General features: G+C 44.1%; 1 protein-coding gene across 9 annotated transcripts in view; it reads left to right on the top strand.

Moving 5' to 3' along the window:
- Positions 1-12,852, top strand: part of LOC139762306 (probable nuclear hormone receptor HR3) — a 608,088-nt gene that overhangs the window by 520,054 nt on the left and 75,182 nt on the right. The window contains exon 1 of one of the 9 annotated variants that reach the window (XM_071686922.1): positions 6,506-6,768. The exons of the other annotated variants lie outside the window; for them this stretch is intronic. Within the exon in view, the coding sequence (XP_071543023.1) occupies positions 6,744-6,768 (25 nt within the window). The 5' untranslated portion in view covers positions 6,506-6,743. Of the gene's footprint in view, positions 1-6,505; positions 6,769-12,852 lie in introns of those variants that run through there. 9 annotated transcript variants of the gene reach the window in all.

Here is a 12,852-nt window from a genome sequence, read left to right as displayed (position 1 = left end):
TTTGTTCTTTAGGTCGTGAAGTTTATGCTCCTACATTAGACTGCCATGTTGAACGCCAGCATAAAGAGATTTTAATGTTAGTAGCATATTAAAAAAAATCATGGATGTAATTCAGAGAAATGGCATAGCATACGAGCATGTTGTGATGTCTGATACACACACACAACTTCGGCATCAGGTTCCGTTACACTCGTCGCTCCTCCAGGGCGTGGTATTGTAATTGGTCTTTTTGTTGTTTGTTGTTGTGTCTGTGTTGGGGGGGAGGTGGGGTTCACGATAGTGTCTTTTGTGAGGAAAATTATGACCGATTTTCCGTAGAGTTTTAAAGAGGGCGGGGGGGGGGGAGGGGGTAGGGATTTGGCCACGCATCCACCGACGCGCGCATGAAACTAGACGAGACGGTGTCTTGAACAGAACTGACGGTACATATCTCTTTCTTTGGTAGACAGTGCGCATAAGGGGCTTCATATATCTTTTTTTTTTCTAAGTGGGGAAAATAAATGTGTTGCATCACATACGAGACATAACCGTTGAAAAAATCCTAGTATTACTGGAAAAAATTTAGCAACACTGGGGGGGATGGGGGGGGGGGGGGTATGTAGGAAATCTTTAGCTAGTGAACAAGTCGATCCCTTTTTTAATCCTTTTTCTAGTACTAGTAGCAGACGTCAGGAAATAATTGGCTAAGGTTAAGCGATCTGTAATGCTCTCGTAAGGTATTATGCACGTGTCCCAGTCCCCATGACCTGGATTCGTGGCATGCGTCTGGCTGCTGCTGCCGCTGCTTCCTTTATGTTGTGTGCAGAGTCCGCCTTCACGGGGATTGATCTTTATGGCTTTTCTTTTCTTTTCTTTTTCCTTTTTGTCGTGCAGGTCTCTCCTGTAAGAGTCGAGTCTACTCAGATTAATCCTTCTGGTATTATTTCGTCTTGTATTTGTTATACTTATGATCTGAGATGGCTATTATTGGTGCTGCCTACCAGATCTCTCTCTCTCTCTCTCTCTCTCTCTCTCTCTCTCTCTCTCTCTCTCTCTCTCTCTCTCTCTCTCTCCCCAGTAGGCAACCACGGTCCGCCTAGGTATTGGGTGGGTTAGTGACGACTGCGGAGTGAGCCAGACCTCGGTGGCTGTCTACTTTCATTCTTTAGGCCCGTTTTGCTGTCTTTTCCTTCTTCCACACACCACACGTGGGATGCTGCCGTTCAGTTCACAAATAAACAAATCTCTCAAAACACGACTCGTTCTTCATAATAATTCTTCTACAGGTGAGCACTACGGGCTGTCCTTGCCTTGTGGCTAAATTTCGTCGGAGGTGCTAGTTGGTTTCTCTCTCTCTCGCTCTCTCTCTCGTTGAGAAAGACACCACCAAATTTGTGCCCCCGAACACGAGTTGCGTGTGGCTTATGCTTGTGTTTGATGGGTCTGCAGGTAAGCATGGTAATGCCACTGTGGGCCGGTTTAACGCCCTCTTGCAACACTGTATGATCGCGCAAGGACGACTTAGAAAAACAGAGCTATCTCTCAGTGGGGTGATTGTGCGATCATGTGGTGGTAGAGATGGCATGGCGCTGGCCCAGTGCTGTTCAGTGTAGTGAGTAGGGAAAGTTGAAAAGATAAGATAAGGGACAGGAAATTTAACTTGATAGTAAAAGTACAAGGTCGAGCTGCTGTGTCTTTGGTAGTAGGGTATGAGGTTGATGAGATGTGGGAGTTTTGAAAGGTGTTGTGCGGGACAGTTGGGGGGGTGGGGGAGAAGCGTGTGAGGCGACTGACAAAGGAATGATGACACGAGTGATGAAACACCTAGGAGTCATAAACGAAGATGATGCAACATGTTGGTTGATAACGATTTGTTATGTATATATATATATATATATATATATATATATATATATATATATATATATATATATATATATATATATATAATTATTATTTCATTATACTTAATCGCTCTTTCCCTGCGTCAGCGAGGTAGCGCCAGGAAACAAACGAAGAATGGCTCATCCACACACACACACACCACACACACACACACACACACACACACACACACACACACACACACACATATATATATATGTGTGTGTGTGTGTGTGTGTGTAAACGTCCATACACGCACACATCCATACATATGCATATCAACATATACATGAATATACATACACAGACATATACATATATACACATGTCCATATTCATACTTGCTTGCCTTCATCCATCCCAGTCGCTACTCCGCCACATAGGAAATAGCACATTGACCTAAACATGGAAGTGGATGTGAAAGTAGGAACTCAGTTTAGTCAAAATTGAAGTTCATATGTGGGATATGGAAGCTAAGAAAGGGGAGAAACCTTTTTTTTTTTTTCAAGGAAGGACGAAGCTTACGAATATTGATGGCTTTCATAACTTTATTTGCTAACTAGATGGAGGGAATATTTTTGATATTGAATCTTGGGTATGGTAATGAAGCAGGTACAGTACCTTTGAAAATATGTGATGAAGGGGCGTGGGCAGGAGGTTGGGAAGTACGGTACAGATCCTGGAATATATAATGGGATGAGGAAGCATCCTTTCTTGTGGTGTGTGTGTGTGTGGTGTGTGTGTGTGTCATAATGAATAGAAAATAGCGTTTGAATAAAAACTGGACGAATGCAGCAGCATTGTCCAGGAAGACATGTAAAGAAGCTGTTAAGATGCGCGGGGCCAGACCTGTTAATGTTAAGCTCGGGAGGCAAGGTGACGGGTGTGTTGCCGTGAAGGACGGTAGCCAAGTGGATTCGAGTGCGGGTGGTTGACCACCGTGTCGGGGCAGGTCGGGATGGGGGTTGGGGTGGAGGGGGGATGAGCCACAGATAACGCTGGGATGGGAAGAGAGATAACCGACACTCGCGAGGGAATGTGAGGGATTTTCGTAATGAAGGCAAAACTATAAATGAATTAGCATAAGAAGTAGACATTATTGTTGAAGCAAAATTAGCATGAAAAGAAGACATTATTGTTGCAGCAAGGGAGTTCCAGAGCTGGATGTGGCAGGAGAGGTGGTATAGATGAGCGGTAGGAAGGAAGATAAGAGAGGTTAGAAGAATGGCAGAACCCGGGAAGGAGAAGATGAGAGATGCTAGAAAAGTGCGAGAACCTGGGTGTTGTACTCACCAGGGGTTAGAGGTGATGGTGGTGGTTCACACTGAAGTCTCTTGCTGTACATTGTCCACACACTATAGTAACAAGTGAACGTCACCAGGTGTAACGTAACACTGGATGCTGAAACATCGTATTATCTTAAAGTATTAAAATGCCTTTGTCCTTTAGGACATCGCAAAGCATTTAGTATTGCTTCCATAATGATGATGATAATAATGATAACTGATGATAGTAATAGGTCTGATATTGGAATATATTGTCTGATGATACTGTAGGACGCACACACACACACACACACACACACACACACACACACACACACGAACAGTTGAATGCCAGGTAAGAGTAGTGTTAATGACACCATGCACTGGCCCAAGATGCGCTCTGTTACAACTGGTGGCACTTCATGTAACTGATAATTTGTTTACCTACGAACCATCCAAGAAACGGATTTTTTTTAACCTAATAGTTACTGGCACCGTGTGTACAAAGGAGGAAGCTGCGAAGTTAAGGGCGTGGAAGGTGGGGATTACGGGTGTGGAAAGTGGGGTTAGGGGTTGACAGAGGGAAGCTACGGGTAATGTATGGAGTTGGGGTTACAGGTATATAAAGGGGGAGTTGGAGTTATGTACAGGGGGAGTTGCAGTTATGAAATATGGAATTTGCCAAGAGAAGCTTCGATTACACTGAGGGGAAGTTATGGAAAAGTTACATTTCTATAATTGACGGAGATGATATCAAGTTACGGGGAATGTATAGGTACAGATAAAGGGAGAGGTACTGGAGCAATTACGTGCATGTAAAGGGGGTTGATATAAAAGTTACAGGTAAATAAAGATTGGTGTTACGGTACCATGGAATTTGGGAATTTGATATAGGGAGAGAGTAGTGCATATAGGGGGAGTTACGGATATGCAGTGGGGCATTTAACCCTAGTGCCCCTTGGGAGTGAGTAGTATATATATATATATATATATATATATATATATATATATATATATATATATATATATATATATATATTCCTTCTTTTTTTCCAAAAGAAGGAACAGAGAATTGGGCCAGGTGAGGGTATTCCCTCAAGGCCCAGTCCTCTGTTCTTAACGCTACCTCGCTAATGCGGGAAATGGCGAATAGTTTGAAAGAAAAAGAAATATATATATATATATATATATATATATTATCCCTGGGGATAGGGGAGCAAGAATACTTCCCACGTATTCCCTGCGTGTCGTAGAAGGCGACTAAAAGGGGAGGGAGCGGGGGGCTGGAAATCCTCCCCTCTCGTTTTTTTTTTTTTTTTTTTCCAAAGGAAGGAACAGAGAATTGGGCCGGGTGAGGGTAGTCCCTCGGAGGCTCAGTCCTCTGTTCTTAACGCTACCTCGCTGGTGCGGGAAATGGCGAGTAGTTTGAAAGAAAGAAAAAGATATATATATATATATATATATATATATATATATATATATATATATATATATATATATATATATACACACACACGACGTGGTTTTGAACGTGTATCGATAACCAGACCTCTCCCAGGGTGGAAACTATATAGTAACGGCTCTATACATATATGTGTGTGTGTACAGGAACACAATATTGGCTATGACGGGTGGCTTGGATGTGACGCTGGGAGATATCTCTGTTCCTCCTCCACTTGCCTCGATACAGATGTGCATAGGCGTGCCCCCCTCCCTTCCTCATCGTCTTTGCCTCCTGGATGCACAGTGAAGTGTGGAGATCTTAGCGTGATCATGTCATCCTCCACTAAGCGTGTCGCCCGGTCCTCGCCTTACCGTGGAGGAAGCTGTTTCATTCGTCTTTTCCATCCGTGCTTAAAATCCAAACAATATTTTGTATATATATATATATATATATATATATATATATATATATATATATATATATATATATATATATATCGTTGGACTTGAATGTATAATGGTGCCGTAAACAAAAGAAAAAAAAAATGGTTGTTACATTATTGGACACAGGAGTGGAGATATTTTTAGCCCACGTTTTCTTTGAGATTGAATATACGATTTCTTTTAATTTTTTGATATCACCAGAAATTCAGTTATTCGTGGTTTTAATGGTTTAAGTGTGTTCAAGTTCAGTGCTTGTCACATTAAAACGTACGAAAAATCTGTAAAACGTTGTGAGTAACGTAAAAATTTACAAGTGGAACCGTTAAACGGCGACTCTAACGGTAAGATTATTCAAAGAAGCTATACATAAAAATTTTGGACCTTTAACCTTGCGCACACGCATGTGATCCTGAGGTTTTCCAGTTGCTTTCCCAAGCGCATAGAATATTGACCTCTACGAGGACCAGGGAGTTAAGTTCTTTGTTTACGTGGTAGGAGCGGGCCTGGGAATGTAATCAGATCTTGATCGGATACTACCCGATAACCTTACGTGGTATTATGGTCTTGCCGCTCATCTTTCTACAGTTATAACGGTGAGACACACACACACACACACACACACACACCATCGTATAAACACATACCCACTAGGCTCACGAACATACCTTTACACAGATAAATATAGTCTGGCTCCTGGGGGAAGGGGGGGGGTGGAGGTTGTTCTACTATAATCTGTTAGCCAAATCTACAATGACGAAAGTTATTGCCAGAAAGGCGTCCTTATTGTGTAAAATGACAAGTTGTGATCCTATTTTTCTTTGTTGTTTATGGCAGATTAGTAAACATCATCAGTAACTAGATACGTGAGACTATGTGACTTATTATTATATATGGTAACACTGCTGCGTTAACGTGTTCCGTTAATTTGGTAATCCCGTAAGTAGTTTTACTAAGCCAACGCCTTATCTGTTTAGCAAAGAAGCAAGGGGGAGTGTCTAAAAATCATGCTCATGTTTAAGTTTGGCGAAAACCTGGGGATTCCAGGTAATACTCTAATTTCAACTTAACAGTCATCATCGTCAAAGTATTTCAGTTTTGTCTTGATCTGTTACGACAGTAGACGAGGTTTTGAGTTGCTTAGATTATTTTGGAAGAATAATTGATGCTGGAAAAATTGTGCAACTCCACGTAGTGAAGCATACACTCTGGCCCTCCACCAATAAACACCTTGGAATTTACAGCTTGCCAAACCTTCATTCCAATTGTTCTTCAAATCCCTTACTTCATCCCCTTTTCTCGTTTTAATAAGATCAGTTATCTGAGCTAAAGTAATGTAAGACCTTATATCTCTTCTATAAGTGATTGTGTATGAGAAGAAAGCAATTTAAGACCCTGAAAGGAGCTTATGAAGTGGCGTGACTATTCTTCTGCCCGGCGTAGCGGTTCGTTCAGGAGTCCCGTTAGGTGGTCTATTAACGGGGTTCGGAGTAGACCATATCCGACGCGCGAACGTATCTTGGGAAACTTTTATGGTCCTCCAGACGACTTCTGTATATCCTAAAACTAATTCTTATTAGAACTAAGACTTTATTAAGCCGAGTGTCTGTGGTAGCAGTATCGATTGTGTCTATAAAGTGATGGTGGAGTTACAGTAGCGGGTCTTAAGTGCACCCACCTGTCGATCCAAGATGAGCTCAGCTGCGGTGGGTGAGATTAACCAATGACAAGATGTTTACTACGTGCATCGTATTGTGTAAGTTCTTGATTTATGTTCACTCATATGTAACAGAGAGAGAGAGAGAGAGAGAGAGAGAGAGAGAGAGAGAGAGAGAGAGAGAGAGAGAGAGAGAGAGAGGAAAAAAAGAGCAGGGTACGCTATAGACGATGTGATTAATGAGCTGCACTGTTAAAGAGTTTATGTAGTATACCATAGAGTAACTGCAGGAAAATATGTGGCAGTGAGAAAATCTGAGGCCCCGCCTAACCCCCACGCACTGGTGGTGTAAGCCAGACGACATTATAACATATTGTGTTTGTGGTAGTTTCCTTGTTTACGTGATCGGTTGGCACAGCTAGACAGATCTGTGATGTTCATTACGGTCTGTGTCCAATACTGCAGGATTGTTGTAATCATTATACATAGGAAATGACACTTGGGTCATGACAGAGAGATCCATTACTTCGTTTTTTATAGCTTCATTATATCAAAGAGAACGATATATAGTTGCCTAATGTCTAATATAGTTGTATAATGTCCTCCCCTCTCATTTTTAATTTTCCAAAAGAAGGAACAGAGAAGGGGACTAAGTGAGGATTTCCCTCAAAGGCTTAGTCCTCTGTTCTTAACGCTACCTCGCTAACACGGGAAATAGCGAATAGTATGATATATATATATATATATATATATATATATATATATATATATATATATATATATATATATATATATATTATAGATAGATAGATAGATATATAAATATATATATATAAGGCGTTACCGGACTCTGCTTGCTTTGTGGTAACGCCGAGTATGATATATATATATATATATATATATATATATATATATATATATATATATATATATATATATTATAGATAGATAGATAGATATATAAATATATATATATATATATATATATATATATATATATATATATATATATATATATATATATATATATATATATAAGGCGTTACCGGACTCTGCTTGCTTTGTGGTAACGCCGCGAGTGAGAAGTCACCTTCAGCAAGGTTATATCGGTGAAGTACAGTCTCGTCGAACAACTTGTAACTTCTGTCGTCCTTCCTTCCTGCTAATTATAGGCCAGTCTTGATACTCTACGAATCCCAGCAGAACGGGTCCTGAGGGATATATATATATATATATATATATATATATATATATATATATATATATATATATATATATATATGATATCCCTGCTTTGCAAGATACCAGTTTATCTACTAATCCCAATGAAGGGAGTTAGAAATGGGAAGACTATCGTCAACAGGATTCGAACCTGGATCTGGACGGGTCCGTGCGTGAATCGTGTGTGTGTGCGTGTGTGTGTGTGTGTGTATGTGTGTTCATAACCTCAGGACACCCGTTGTGGGGCTCCTTGAGCCTCTAGGCTGCACTCCACGAGGAAGCAGTGTCGTTTGGTCTTCTTTTCGGAGCGGAAAAGACTTCGACGACACTTTACCCTTTACCTGTTGGCTGATCATGATACAGCATCGTCAGAGGTGACTTTCCCGCTCTCGATATTACCGCTTGCGGGCGGAGTCCGCTAACACACACACACACACATACACACACACACACACACACACACACATATATATATATATATATATATATATATATATATATATATATATATATATATATATATATATATATTCCTATGAGTCCACGGGGAAAATGAAACACGACTCATAGGAATATCTTGATCACGCGCAAAATTGTGATCCTTTCCAATATATATATATATATATATATATATATATATATATATATATATATATATATATATATATATATATGGTTATATTTGATGAGGGTTTAGTTTCATGTTTGGCTGTACACATGTTGACAGCATATTCCTTGCTGGTGTGTCGTGAGGGTGGGTAGAAAGGCTCTCCCTGGCATTCTACTCCCTCACCGCCACAGTCATGTAGGTTACCACACAACCCTCACTGAATGCAAAGTTCTACCTTCCGCGAACGTTGAGGCGGCCGCTGTGTTGAGGAGGGATAGAAACGTCCTTTGCGGCCGACCGTACCCTGCACAGTTATGTTGATACTGTGGGATTAATGGGATCTTGACGGCTTTCTTAATGTGTTGTGTTGAAGGCTGTGGGATTCCGTGGTGTGGGCGTGCCACCCTTCCCCTGGGGGAGCAGGTGTAGTCGGCGTAAGGAGGGGCTTCCTGTGTCGGCGTGTCGGTCATTTGTCGGTCAGGGAGGCCCACAACTGCGCAGTAGAGGCTCTGGGAAGGCAAGGGCCGAGCCTGGCGCACACCACACCACACTACCGACGTCGCCTTCGGGCCTACGGGCTGCAGCACTTGGCTCTGGTGTCGGAAAGGCCCAGGCAAATTTACACATTCAACCGCCTCTGGCGTTACGTATGTCGATACATGTACGCTAGCTTATATATAGAGATAGATATGTAGATAGGTAGATAGATAGATAGATTGATATGAATATAATGCATTGAGAGCGCACATTCATAGAACATATAATGCCCTTCAAGAGCAAGCTTAATTCGAACCTCCTATCATAAGTTTGGGAGCTGGGTACGCGTAGACTAGCCAGTTAGCTTAACCATCTTCCGAAGCAAATGGTAGGAGGGTTTGTTACCGTAGGAGGGGATTATGTGGTATACAAGGAAGAGACGTTGCCAGCTATGTCTCTTCCTTGTATATCAACTGACGTTAAATTCCTTTCTTGTATTTCCCCTGATGATGTGATCATTACACGAACATAACATGTTTCATTTCCCCGTAGATTAGAAGGAATATATATATATATATATATATATATATATATATATATATATATATATATATATATATATATATATATATGTTTGTGTGTGTGTGTGTGTGTGTGTGTGTGTAAGAGGAACCACTGAGTCATACTGATGGTTAAGTTATGATTCATTTGGTGAATGATTCAGGGATGGTAAGCGTAGTGGACTGTTAGTGAGGACGGCAGGCAGCAGTGTGGGCAGGTCCAGGCGTCCATCATGGCGTTGTATGGGAAATTACGCCGGAGGTTATGGTACGCCTGATAAGGCCCTGTGGTCGGGGCTTTGTGCATGGAGGTGTGAGTAGTGCCCGTGAACAGTGAGGCAAGCTACGGTGGGGGAGTGGAGCTCCGGGGAGAGGACATGAGAGGCGGAGTGGAAGCGAGTGCGAGTGAGGGGTCGTGAGGGCGGGGGGGGAGAATGTTGGAGGGATAATGAGGTAGATTCCTACTGTGGGAGGCCACGGAAGATGACTCTTGCAGGAGGAGGTGGGGTTGTGGAATACCTAGCCAGGTGCAGATGTTCACGCCTCAACAGGTGGGGCAAGTGTTGCGCGACTCGGTGCGATCAAGAGGAGGCGGGGTATTAAATTAAAACCGAGTTGTGTTGGCTACTGTTTAGTTATTCTCTCTCTCTCTCTCTCTCTCTCTCTCTCTCTCTCTCTCTCTCTCTCTCTCTCTCTCTCTCTCTCTCTCTCTCCGTCGTGTTGTGTTGAAGGCATCTTTCCCCAGGTCATGGTTGTCCTCTCCCTCTTCCTCACTCCCAGCGCGACGCGTCGGGACGACCCCCGTGGGGTGTGGCGGCCTGACTTTTGACCTTAACTTTAAGAGCGAGGTAAAAGGCCGGGGTCATTATTCGTGAAGATTGCACCGTCGTGCTCAGGGTGTCGTGCCTCTGCGGCGAAGGGGTCGGTGGTGCAGTCCTGCTGAAGATTCCCGTGCCCCAGGAATCGTACCGTCGTGTCTGCACGGTCGTGAAGGAAGGGGCCCCCGTAGTGTGACAGACTCGGCCGGCCTGCTGCCGCTCACTCGCTGCCTGCTGACCACCAGCGCGTCACCTGTGATACAGCGGGGTGTGCCAGCAGGAGGCTGGTGGAGGGAGCGGCAAGCCAGGCCTCACCAAGACCAGGGAATGAATGACCTGCAGCTGCCGGCCAGGTGGACGTCGGCGCCGCGATGTGACAGCGACACGCACCCTAGTGCCAGGGTGTGACAACGACACGTACCCTAGTGCTGTCCAGCACGAGAGAGAGAGAGAGAGAGAGAGAGAGAGAGAGAGAGAGAGAGAGAGAGAGAGAAAAGGGGTGAGGGGAGGAACCTCTCTACGAGCACCATTGACGAGATCTTGGCTTGACAAGAGTACTTAAGTGCTTACGAGTACGGACGATTAGATTTCGCCACGTGTCAGGGTTAGCGCGCGTATCGCTAGCCGTATGCGAGAGAGAGAGAGAGAGAGAGAGAGAGAGAGAGAGAGAGAGAGAGAGAGAGAGAGAGGAGAATGTAATAAAACGTCCGTTCGGGTGGGGAAGACTCGATCCGGAAATGGTTAGCGCACCGACTATCCTCGTCACAAACAGGTTTGCGTCACTGAACGGGTGGCTGGGCTGGGGGAGGAGGAGGAGCTGATGCTAAAGAGTGAGGAGAAGGAAGAGGAGGCCAGAATAACTTCGTTTGTGTTCATAGGGAACCGGAAATAGATCGGTTTTGCTGGAAGGGGCTCCAGTATTATCTCGTTACACACACACACACACACACACACACACGCACGCACGCAAGTACATGAGTTACAGGGAAAGGACCCACCATGGAAGAGAGAAGAGTGAGGGGTGACCTCATCACAACGTTCAAGTTTTTCAAATCTCGATGACGTGGAGGTGTGTACAGTTTCCCTCAAGAGATGTCGGGATAGAAGAACCAGAGTACGTCACACGAAATTTAGCAAGACACTTAATTGTTACGAAAAGCTGTACAGAACTGTTAAAGAGTGGTGAAGGTATGAAATAAGGTGACCTGAAGACGTGGATAAAGCAGACAGCAGGCATGAAATCGAGAAGCTTTAAGGCAGTACTACTGAATGTTCAAGTGCTGTGGGCCCCCGCCGGTGAACACTCCAAGGAGGTATAATTGACTGGTTACTTAGAGAAACACGGAACGTGGTTCTGGGAAGATGCCAGCATAGGACAAGCAAGAGACCAAAATATGGAGCCAAGGTCTGGTAGACACGTGTTACGAATGATGGCAGAGAAGTAATCCTGTAGTGTGAACGTAGTTGAAAGGCGTTGAATAAGGTAGTTAATGAAGTTGTGTTTGCCTGCTGCACGAGGAGTTTAACAAGTTGTATGGTGGTGCCAGTTAGTAGGGAATCACACACACACACACACACACACACACACGTAACAGAAAGGAGGGAGGGCCAACAGATAAACAGAGGGAGAGACAACCATGGTGAAAGCGAGAGTAGAAGTAAGTGAGGTATGGCTGCCAGGGAGTGCCAGAGAGAGAGAGAGAGAGAGAGAGAGAGAGAGAGAGAGAGAGAGAGAGAGAGAGAGAGAGAGAGAGAGAGAGAGAGAGAGGTTGGGCACATGGCACATGGCCAGTTCATTAACCCTCAGGATCCACCATACACACACACACACACACACACACACACACACACACACACGCTACTAACCCCCCGGTGTAGCGGACGTGTGTTTGATGCATGTTTGCCGACCATACAGCCGGGCACTCCTAAAGTTCTGTGTATCGCTGTATTGACCTCCTCCTCCCCCTCGTCCAGAGCTGTGCCACGAGTCCTCTCTCTCTCTCTCTCTCTCTCTCTCTCTCTCTCTCTCTCTCTCTCTCTCTCTCTCTCTCTCTCTCTCCTACGTCAGGCATGAGAGACCAGTGCTGTCGATTAGATGTATTATCCTGTTACAACATTTGCCGGTGTTATGCAATAAGTGGCAGAGTGCAACATAGGTTGTGAAACTTTGTCCCTCTGCCAGTCGTGTTGTGGTGGTGGTGGTGGAGGTGGTGGGGTCGTTGCCCCCGAGCTATATCGACAAGTCCCCACCACCACCACCACCGCCAACAACCCCCCTCCTCCCCCAAGTCTGCACGTCGCTACCCCACGCCGTCCATTGGCCCGTGTACGCCATGACGTCATGAGTCCCTGCTTTCCATTGGTCAAGGAGACGATTTGGTTTAAGGCGGGTGGAAATTATTTTACTGGGTGACTTATAGAGAGACTTGGCGACGAAGGCACTCACCGGGCGTGGCGTGCGGTGAAATCCCGGGCGTTCCAAGTTTTGCAGGAGTTT

Source organism: Panulirus ornatus, chromosome 43 (assembly GCF_036320965.1).
Source record: "Panulirus ornatus isolate Po-2019 chromosome 43, ASM3632096v1, whole genome shotgun sequence".
Lineage (NCBI taxonomy): Eukaryota > Metazoa > Arthropoda > Malacostraca > Decapoda > Palinuridae > Panulirus > Panulirus ornatus.
This window is presented reverse-complemented; position numbering and strand designations above follow the sequence as displayed.